Genomic DNA, 9,852 nt, shown 5'->3' on the forward strand with positions numbered 1-9,852 from the left:
CTCAACTAAATCTTTTTGAGCTACTAAGGGGACCTCATGGAACTGTAGCTTGAAGCTCCAACGATACATGAATCATTAATTAAACACTTTAATTACATTATTCACCATCCGTTAACTTTCGGGCACTCCACTAAAGACCGACAGTTGCACTCTTTGTACTACAGATATATTTTTGTGTCCATTGGATATAATCAATCAACAGTACGATGACCCTTAACAAATTACTCGTAAGTACAACTAGACCAAATTACCGTTTTCCCCTATAGTTACATCAACTTCTTAAGTACCACTGATCTCTCTAATGAACAATAGATTATAGTCCTACTATGACTAAACCTCTCTCAGGCCAGGAGAGAGTGTGGCGCCACATTGTTCAAGACCTGGAATCAACCCTTAAGGGAGCAATTTATCTACTTATCCCTGTTTCAAAGAATGAGTGAATTCCATCTTGTGTAGCTGTGTTCCCAGCTCCTCAATCAGACGAATCCACAAAATGGTAGGCTTGTTGAGTCGGCAATCTGGCGACTCTCACCCATACAAATTAAAGAACCGTCCTCATAGACAAGAGTTCACAACTCTCTCAGGATTCAGGTCATGTTACCTATGGTCATCCTGGTGAAATGTAAATCTCTATTATAAACAGTGTTATATAATGAGACTAAACACTTTATGGTCTGGTCTTATTCAAACTTATTTGTATAGAATATCCCTGTTCACATGTCTAATACATGAATGATCAAGATCAAATTATTTGTAGTACTTTACAACAATTGTAACACCTATAAAGCTGGTCATACTCGTAGTGTCACAAGATAAGGTACTCAATCTTATCCATCTACTACAGACAATTTAGGTTATCACTTAAACATGATCCATCGTATGTCTCCACATACATGTTTAAGTTACAAAGATAACCTTAGATTTTAGTTTATTGATTTGTGGTTAATGCAACTAAAATATCATATATTTTATAAACAAAGTGAATAAAATATCATATATTTTATTAATCACATAAAGAGTTTGTTCATACAAAGTTTACAAACTATAGGATCCTACGAGATTTATGGCATCAATCCCAATAGATTGATGATTTGAACTTTCAACATATAAAGAAGGTTACTGCAAGCCATTACGAATTAAATGCTTGATTGGATGGAATGAAATCCAATTAAAATCACTTACATAAAGAAACTTTTGGATGTAAAATATAAATAAATGCAATTTGAATGTCAATAACCTAATCAAGCTTAGTTCCATAGTAATTAGCATGACCTTCTTCTTTAGAGGACAAAAGCTCAATCTCTATCCACGTAATTGTTGTACTAAAAAAATTCAATCAAAACAATTCATTTGAAAATGATGAGAAGTGACTTCACTACTTTTTCAATGAAGATTCATTTATCTCTAAAAGGAGAAGAAAAGAAAAAGGTCTAAATTTTCTATACTCGACATTTCAAAAAAATTGAAGGAGAATTTCATTTTACGTCACGATTGATTAATATTAAATTGAGACGTTTTCACTATTAAAAACGAAATTGAAAAGCCACAAGGATACCTAAAATTGGCATATATTACTCGTGGAAGATTTTTTTCTTTTTTTTGACCATGTGGAAGATTTTCTTATCGAGAATATTAAATTACTAACCTTGTGTGGGATTTGGATATTAGATAAGGAGATAAGAGAAAGTAGAAGGAAAGAAGTGGCCTTGGCAAAGGTTCTGTGGACAAAAATGTGGGAAGAAGACATTGTATTAAACTTATGTCGATATATCGATATTTTTAATGGTATTTACACATTTTATGTGGATTCACATGAGGGGTGAATCACTATTTTTATTGTACCGTAAAAAAATTTATCAAACATAACAAATAAATAACAAAATATTAGTGATATAAATAATAGACATCTTAACTTGTTTAAAAATCATATAATATTTATTTACAAAATTTTAATTTATTTTTTTAATTTTTTATCTTTGTAATATTCTCATAAATATCCATCGAAATTGACTTACAATCGATATTTTCATCAAAATTTATGTAAAATTAAGGCTTCAATATTTCTCTCGACCTCGACATTTTAAACTTTAAAAGAAGAAGATGAAACAATAATAATAATAATGAAAAAAAATGCAATTGCTGACAGGGGAATGACAGATGGCGACAACAATCATGAGAAGGATAAAATTTGGAAGAGAGGGAGAAAGAAGAAAAATGATAATATATATATATATATATATATGTAATTTTTTTAAATAAAAAGTAGTGTCACGTCAGCTTCTATTAGTAATTAACAAAAAAAAAAAATCGTTATGGATATTAACTATTAAGGGTGCTATCAAAAGAAAATTTGATAGGTAAAATTATTGGTTTAAAAAGTAGGGATCTAAATGCAACTAACCCCAATCTTAAGGGTCAAAGAGTATATTTATGTGTTGAAATTTCAATTTTATGTTTATTTAGTATTTGAATTTTAAAAAGTGTCAAACAAGCATTTTAATTATTTTTTTTTTATATCTAATAGGTTCATGAATTTTTAAACTGTCTAACAGAACTTTAAACTATCAATTTTATATCTAATAAATTCTTAAATTTTTAAATTTGTGTTCGAACTATTTAAAACTTTTTAAAAGCTACAAATGTACTAAACAGGCATTTATAAATTTAGACTTTTGTAAAAAAAAAAAAAAAAAAAAAAAAAGAATATATAAATTTAGAGTGCCATTAAACATTAAATTCGATTTTATATCTTCTAGACAATTAATTTCTTAAAAAGAATGAATATGTGAAGGACATATTTGATCAAAATTGAAATAAAGGGATCTATTAATTAAGTTAGTGAGATAGGCTTTTGGATTGGGACCACGTCAGAATTTTACAGCTTTACATAGAGAAAAACTACACGTAAGAAATACTCTGGTTATACCATATACATCACCCAAATCATACTCCTGCGTCCTAACACACAACACAAAAAATAATAATAAAATAATAAATATATAAATAAGAATATGTTTATATATTTAACTTCGTCTATAAATACATTCCGCCTCCGCCCGCCTCAAGAGCACTCATTTCCCACTTTTTGGTTTCGAGAATTTCATGATAACCATTTTCTGGAAGCTCTTCAACTTCAGAGCTCTCTCGCACTGTCATTCTTCTTTTTCTTCTTCTTCTTCGCTACGCCTCTCGGTAACAGAGCTTCTTTCTTAACTTAAGCCTCTTTTTTCTTTCTTCTTATCACTTTTGTCTTTTCTCTGACGTAAAGCAGCTTCTACTGGAAACTGGTTTTCTTTTTCTTTACAAACTTTGGATTTGGTTTGATTCAATTGTTTGTAGGTTTTGTTTTCGATTACCGCTTTATTGAGAAACTGTGATTGATTATTCGAATATGACTGCAAGCAAATCAAATCTGCTGTGTGTCTCTTTTGTGAAATGCACCATTTCCATTCTTCAGAGTTGGAACTGTTTTAGGATTAAAATCACTGGCTGTTCTTTACCTTTTTCTGTTCCTTCTGTTCGGTAATATATGATCTTGAAATTGGTGTCCAGTTCATCGATCTATGTGTACTAGCATTCTGAATTGCGTTAAAGATCGGCTGCTCACGTTCACATATATGAAATTAAACCTCTGTTTTTTACTCTTTTCAGAAATCTGTTTCTAACTTTGAAGATCTCGTTTGATATTAGGAACGATGATTCTTAAATTCTGCTTGTTTACATTGGCATGATTGGATGAAGAATATTATTTTTGAATTCACATGGTGAACATTTGACCTGATTGGATTCAGAAATATTAAGTTCCTTTTTCTTTTTTTCTTTTTTTTTTTTTAGTACTTTTCTTTGTATACTTTAGGACCTTCGAACTTCATTCTTTTCTTATTTCATTCGTAATTTTTCTAGCTTCTACTTAACATTTCTCCTTTTCATAAAATAATTAATTTTATCATTGGTATTAATAAAAATCCAACCTGACAATTCTTCCATTCCATGAAAAAAGATCAAGAAGCTTGGCATTTATCTTAATTCATTGAATTAACAAACATCGTAAAGAAATGGGTTTTTGAAGTCAAAGGTTTGCTATCAAATATTGAGATAAATTCAAGTTGTTATTAAATGTTTGGAAAAAAAAAAGAACTTTTAAGCACAAAAATTTGGGAATAAAATTTGACATTTATAAGGTAAGAGATCAAAATAGATTAAATAAAAAGTTTAAAAAGTAAGTCAGGTTCAAGCTTAATTTTGAAATTATTCCCTCTAATTTTATGTTTTTTCAGATTAATATGTATTTTAACTTTCAGTCAGACAATTGTACATAAATAAGTCATAACCAAATTAAATATAATTTTTGTTTGGAATTGAATTAGATCCTTAACTTCAGAAGACACAACTTTTGATCTCGTTAGGATCTGACGAAGACTTCTGTGGTTTTGTACTACTTGGCCTGGCCATCTAATCACATTTAACAACATGGTTGGCCCACAACAAAGACAAGACTGAAGTCCTGAACATTTTCTTTAACATTATATGAGCCACAAGAAAATGTAACACGTTTTTCTTATTTTTGACATTTGATTTATTTGGGGATCAAGATATGTTTTAAATTTATTTGACGGTGTATTTGGTCCTGAAGTTGGGTTGGGTTGGGTGGGTAAAAAAAACCCACCCATCATTTCAAACGTCCCTTGAATGTTTCATCAATCCTTAGCTTCTCTTTTAAAATATTGTATGTATTTTATTTATTATTATTATTATTTTTGGAGATGTTCTTGCGTCTACATCATGTCTTTCTTGTTTTATTTTTTTTCTTTATATGATGTCCGTTACAGACCAAATCCTGGTGTGAAGCTAATTTGTGGAAGCTTTTCTATATATGGCCTTTGAGCATTACTTTCCCCATGGATGGAGGAGGCAGGTACCAGCTGCAATGGCAAACTCTGAGAAGTTTAAGCCTTGCTTTGACTGCAACATTTGCTTAGACTTTGCATCTGAGCCTATAGTTACCCTCTGTGGCCATCTCTATTGCTGGCCTTGCATTTACAAGTGGCTTCACGTTCAGAGTGCCTCCCTCACCCCCGATGAGCCTCCGCAGTGTCCAGTTTGCAAGGCCAATATTTCCCACACGACAATGGTTCCTCTGTACGGCCGTGGTCAATCGGCCGAAGATGCTGAGGTTGATGCCAGAGGGCTGCTCATACCTCCTAGACCATCAGCTTTCGGTAACAAGGCTCTGGCAACTATCAGATCTAATACTGCTTCTGGCCAGCAGTTTGCTTATGGAGACCTTTATCAAAACCAAATCTACAATTTTGATATGTATGACAGTTATGAAGAGGACTCCAGCAGCTCGTTGTTTAACCTCGAAGACAGCTCGGTTGGTAGTCTTCATCATCCTACGGCCGGGATGTTCACGGAGACAGTGTATGCTAGGTTCTTTGGGAATTCAGAGAACGTATACACACACCCGAGTTCTTATGGTCCAAGTGGGAATAGCAGTCCTCGGTTGAGAAGGCAGGAAATACTGGCAGAAAAATCGCTTAATAGGATATCTATTTTTCTCTTCTGTTGCTTCGTTTTGTGCCTTGTTGTATTCTAATTACAACTGAAGACTTCTGTAGCTTTTCGTTTGTAACTATTTTAGTGAAGAGTTATGAAACTTTGGTGTAATAGATTAGTTAAACACACCACATTATGTGTAGCTTTGATTCATTTCAAATGAGCAACTACCAATGGCATAGTTTGTTAAAGTAGAATGCAACACCAACTATTCGAGACACTAATTTAAATATTAAACATTTCTCTAGATTTGTCAAGAAGATTGTAAAGAAATATCTCAAAAGAAATATTCTAATAATATCCTAATAATTCTCTAGGACATAAAGATATCTAGAGAATTCCTTTAGATAAAGATAATCTCACATAAGTATCTAAAATAATTTAGATTAAGTCTAGAAAAATACACTTGCTTGATATCCTAGGATCTCAACACCTATAAGAACAATGATGGTTGTACTTAAATCAATACTCCCTTTTACTAGCACACTAAAAAAAAAATAAAAAAAAAAATTGTATTATTAGGTATTATCTTACAAGGGATGTGTTTTTCCACCTACAAGTAGGATTTGTATCTCCATTCCATTCATAAGTTAGAAGAAAAACAAGAAAAACTAGAGAGTTGGAAACTTAGAGTGAGGATGAATATTGAGAGAGTGAAAAAGGTTTCTCTAAAAAATAAATTTATTTATACTTTCCTAATAAAAATTTCTTCCTTCTATATGATTGTCTCTCTTCCTTCTGGTGAAATTTCTTCAACATAGTTAACCAGTCCTTCAATTTCGGAAGCAAAGAGTTCTTAAATATTTTTATTTTTCCATAGTAAAACTAACAAATGGTATCGATAGAGGTCCTTTTTCCTTCTTTTTTTTTTTAAAAAAAAAACACACACACACACAACAATTATTAAACAGCCCTTCACTGTTCTTTTAGAATAAAAGTAACAAGTTAAATTATGCACATTCAGTCATCACACTCTATCAATACATCATGAGGAGAAAGAGAGTTAGCTTTGTCCCTCAACAAATTAACGACTTCCTCAGCTTCTTTCACATCTTGCTTGCCACCCAAAAAATTTGCCAAAATTTCCTTGAAGTGGTTCAGTTCAGATGGACACAAACTGGCTGCTCTCTTCAGTGTATCAACTGCCTGAGGTAGTTGATCTTTCTGAAGATATCCACTCGCTAAATAGCACCATGACTCGACAGAAAACTTGCCTCTAGTTACTGTCTCATTTATAAGGTCTTCAGCCTTCTCCATTAGACCTTCTAATACGCGTCCATCAACATGTTTGGAATTCAAAAGTCGTAAGACAGTTTATGGGTTTCCCACTCCTTGAAAATAAGCTCAGCAGCTTCGATATCGTGTAATATCAAAAGTGATCTTATCATGCTGATGAAACCTTTGTTGTAGACTTTTTCCCTCTTGTAGAGATTCCATACACGGTATAACTCATCTTTCTTTCCACTTTTAGCATATAGTTTGAGGACATCAAATGCATAACTTCTCCTTTTGGCAGTTGCTAGACCTTCTGATTTCCTCAGCATGGAAATGGACTTGTCTATTAAACCAACTTTAAGGTAAGCATTCACAGCAATGACATAACAGTTCCAATCTAGAACAACATTGGTATCTGATTCTATTTGTTCGACAATCTTATCGATTCCCATAATATCAGATGCAGCAGCATATGCACTTAGTTGAATGCTATATGTGAATCGATCATAAGAAACACTCTTTTCCTTCATTTCTTGCTACAGAGGATCTAGTTTCTCAAATTTTCCAATTTGATAATAAAGATTCATCATGATATTGTATGGGCGGGAAGTTCAATCAAAACCCATTTCCCTGATCTTTTGCAGGATGACATTGGCTTTATCCACACACTTTTCATGGGCATAGCAGTTCAGAAGAGCTATATGAAACTGAATTTTTTTCAATTGACTAGGAATGCTATTGAAATAATCTTCTACTTGTTCCAACCCATGAACTCTTGAGATCAAATTCATCCGTGCCGCGACATCAACAGTTGATAAAGAAATGTATCTTTTATCACTCATCCATTTTGATATCTGAAGATGAAGGGGGTTTCAAGAGATGGATCAAAACAAAAAACACCGAGTAAAACATAGGGAATAATTCAATTCAACATGAAATCAAGGAGCCAATAATTCCCTACAAAGTGGTTTCTTGATATGTCAGAAAGAACATTGGAGAGTGATTTGTTATTCTTGCAAGTTAAAACTTTTCAGCAGAGCTAAGCTAACAAATTAGATAGAGAAAGAATTGGAAGAACGAACAAGCTAGGTGCAAGAAAGTGAACTCTGCAGTATAAACAAAGCATTGGCAGGGCGGCAAAGCAATTATCAATTACAAAAGAAAGCTATCAGACATGAAGTCGAGCTCATCATTTGTATGTAATCTACGAGGTAACAGAATACAAGATCATCTCCTTCAAGAGTCTAGTGTTGTTTCACGGCAATCTAATTCCATTGCTTCATTGGTTAGCGCCAATGAAACCCTGGTACCTTAACAAGTTCATAGGAGAGAGAGAGAGAGAGAGATCATGCTGGAAAAGAGATGAGCTCATTATTCATCTTAAGAATTCAACAATGGCAACTCGTTTGGACCCATTTGCCTCAATCAAAGAAATCATTTCACATAATGCCAAATTCATCATACTTTTGACAAAATTTTGAATAAGTTAAAACTTAGAAATCAAACCTCAAGAGCATGTTTGAACCGCTTGTAAAACGTAAGTTCCTTGATCATATTCTGAAGTTCTTCTCTCCGAACGGGCTGCCTTCTAGCACCCATTGATGAAGAACCGGAATCACAGAGATGTTAGGGTCACCCACCGGTGAAATCCTTTTGTAAAGTGAATCCTTCGCAATCGTAGAGTAGAAATACACCAATTCTCTCCGAGATGCAATCAAATGCATTCGTCTTCCAGATTGTAAGACCATCATTTCGAAAGCCGAAAGAAAAAAAAAATGGAGAAATTGGCGCTGCCCAAGTATTGAATGACAATGGGCTCTGGCTCTGCAGCTGACGGGCTGACGGCTGAAGAAAAACACAAAAACGTTCCCAAAATTGCTTCGAATATATATATATATGCAGGGAAAAAAGGAACAAAAATATTGGTTAAAAATGTTGCTGCCCAGGATCGAACTGGGGACCTTTAGTGTGTAAGACTAACGTGATAACCACTACACCACAGCAACTTTGTTAACAAGGTTAACAGAATAATTTTGTAGAATTAGCAACCACCATTTCATTTTGTAAAAATAACAAAATTTGTAAGTTCAATTAAGTTGGAAGAAAACAAAAAGGTTCAATATTCACATAATGATCATGTCCCAAAAAATGATATACCATCCACATACTTTATTGCATATATCACTGATATATTTGATTATGAGTGGTGATGTGGCAACAATATACTCTTTCATTCTCTTATTTAATTGTGTTGTGTTATTCTTAAAATTTGATAAAATATTTATCTTATATGATTTAAATGCATGTTTTCTATATCTAATATGATTGTTGATATACCCATTTATTATACTAGTCCATCACATGAAATTTATAATTTTATGAAATTTGTACGGGCAAAAAAGAAAAAAAAAATTATTTTCATAACCCCATTTATAAAATAGGAATACATATTTAGATTCCTTTCTCTTTAAATGTGATTTTGTAATAAATGTGAACTAAAAATTTTCTAACACTAAACCAATCTTTGTAATACAATAGCATAAGGATAGACAACAATACATTCATCATCTAAAATATATTTTTGAATTCTCAAAATTTCATTGTGAAACAATTTCATGGTGATATAAAAACCTTAGTAGTTTGTAAATTAGGAACTCTTTAGTTGCACCCCAAACGATAAATTCTAAAATCACCAAAATCAATTTGATGTTAATCTCATGAGAATGATTAGATTTGGATTGTCTTTTGATCAAGAACCAAGAGATAGGGAGAATTAGTTTCTCACATCAAGATCGAACACTCCATAAGCAAATTGATCATGGCTACCTAAATGTTTTTGGCATGTAACCCTGGCTCAAAAATTACATTTTGGTGATGAACCTCTGTCCTACGAGAGAATTTCATTTAGAGAAACCTAAAAATCAAAACTAGTCATACAATGTTCCCTTTCAAATCATTAAAACCTATCATGCTTAGCCAAAAAGACTTAGGGAATGTTTGGCACATAGAGTTGAGTTGAGTTCGGTTGGTAATTATTATAAGAGGAGAGTAATTGGGAGAGTTGATGCGAATAACGAGGTG

At 32.7% G+C, this 9,852-nt stretch overlaps 1 protein-coding gene, 1 non-coding gene and 1 pseudogene across 3 annotated transcripts; 1 reads left to right on the forward strand and 2 right to left on the reverse strand.

Annotated features, from left to right (window-relative positions):
• The first annotated feature begins 3,031 nt into the window (after positions 1-3,031).
• On the forward strand, positions 3,032-5,747 carry LOC120083879 (E3 ubiquitin-protein ligase RMA1H1-like). The gene is made up of 2 exons (XM_039039785.2): positions 3,032-3,192; positions 4,830-5,747. The coding sequence occupies exon 2, from the start codon at positions 4,874-4,876 to the stop codon at positions 5,594-5,596; it is 723 nt and encodes a 240-aa protein (XP_038895713.1). The 5' UTR covers positions 3,032-3,192; positions 4,830-4,873; the 3' UTR covers positions 5,597-5,747.
• Positions 5,748-6,456: 709 nt separating this feature from the next.
• Positions 6,457-8,622, reverse strand: LOC120083349 (pentatricopeptide repeat-containing protein At2g20710, mitochondrial-like; annotated as a pseudogene). The gene is made up of 2 exons (XR_016531032.1): positions 8,278-8,622; positions 6,457-7,625 (listed from the first exon to the last, which is right to left on the reverse strand). The product of XR_016531032.1 is annotated as a pentatricopeptide repeat-containing protein At2g20710, mitochondrial-like (transcript).
• Positions 8,623-8,704: 82 nt separating this feature from the next.
• TRNAV-UAC (transfer RNA valine (anticodon UAC)) lies at positions 8,705-8,777 on the reverse strand. The gene has a single exon. It is a non-coding gene; the product is annotated as a tRNA-Val (tRNA).
• Positions 8,778-9,852: the final 1,075 nt, after the last annotated feature.

This window comes from Benincasa hispida, chromosome 8 (genome assembly GCF_027475165.1).
Source record: "Benincasa hispida cultivar pf3 chromosome 8, pf3_genome.v1.1, whole genome shotgun sequence".
NCBI lineage: Eukaryota > Viridiplantae > Streptophyta > Magnoliopsida > Cucurbitales > Cucurbitaceae > Benincasa > Benincasa hispida.

Excerpts from the sequence above, each read along its gene's own strand:
- LOC120083879 (XM_039039785.2), top strand. The coding sequence starts at position 4,874 with ATGGCCTTTGAGCATTACTTTCCCCATGGATGGAGGAGGCAGGTACCA.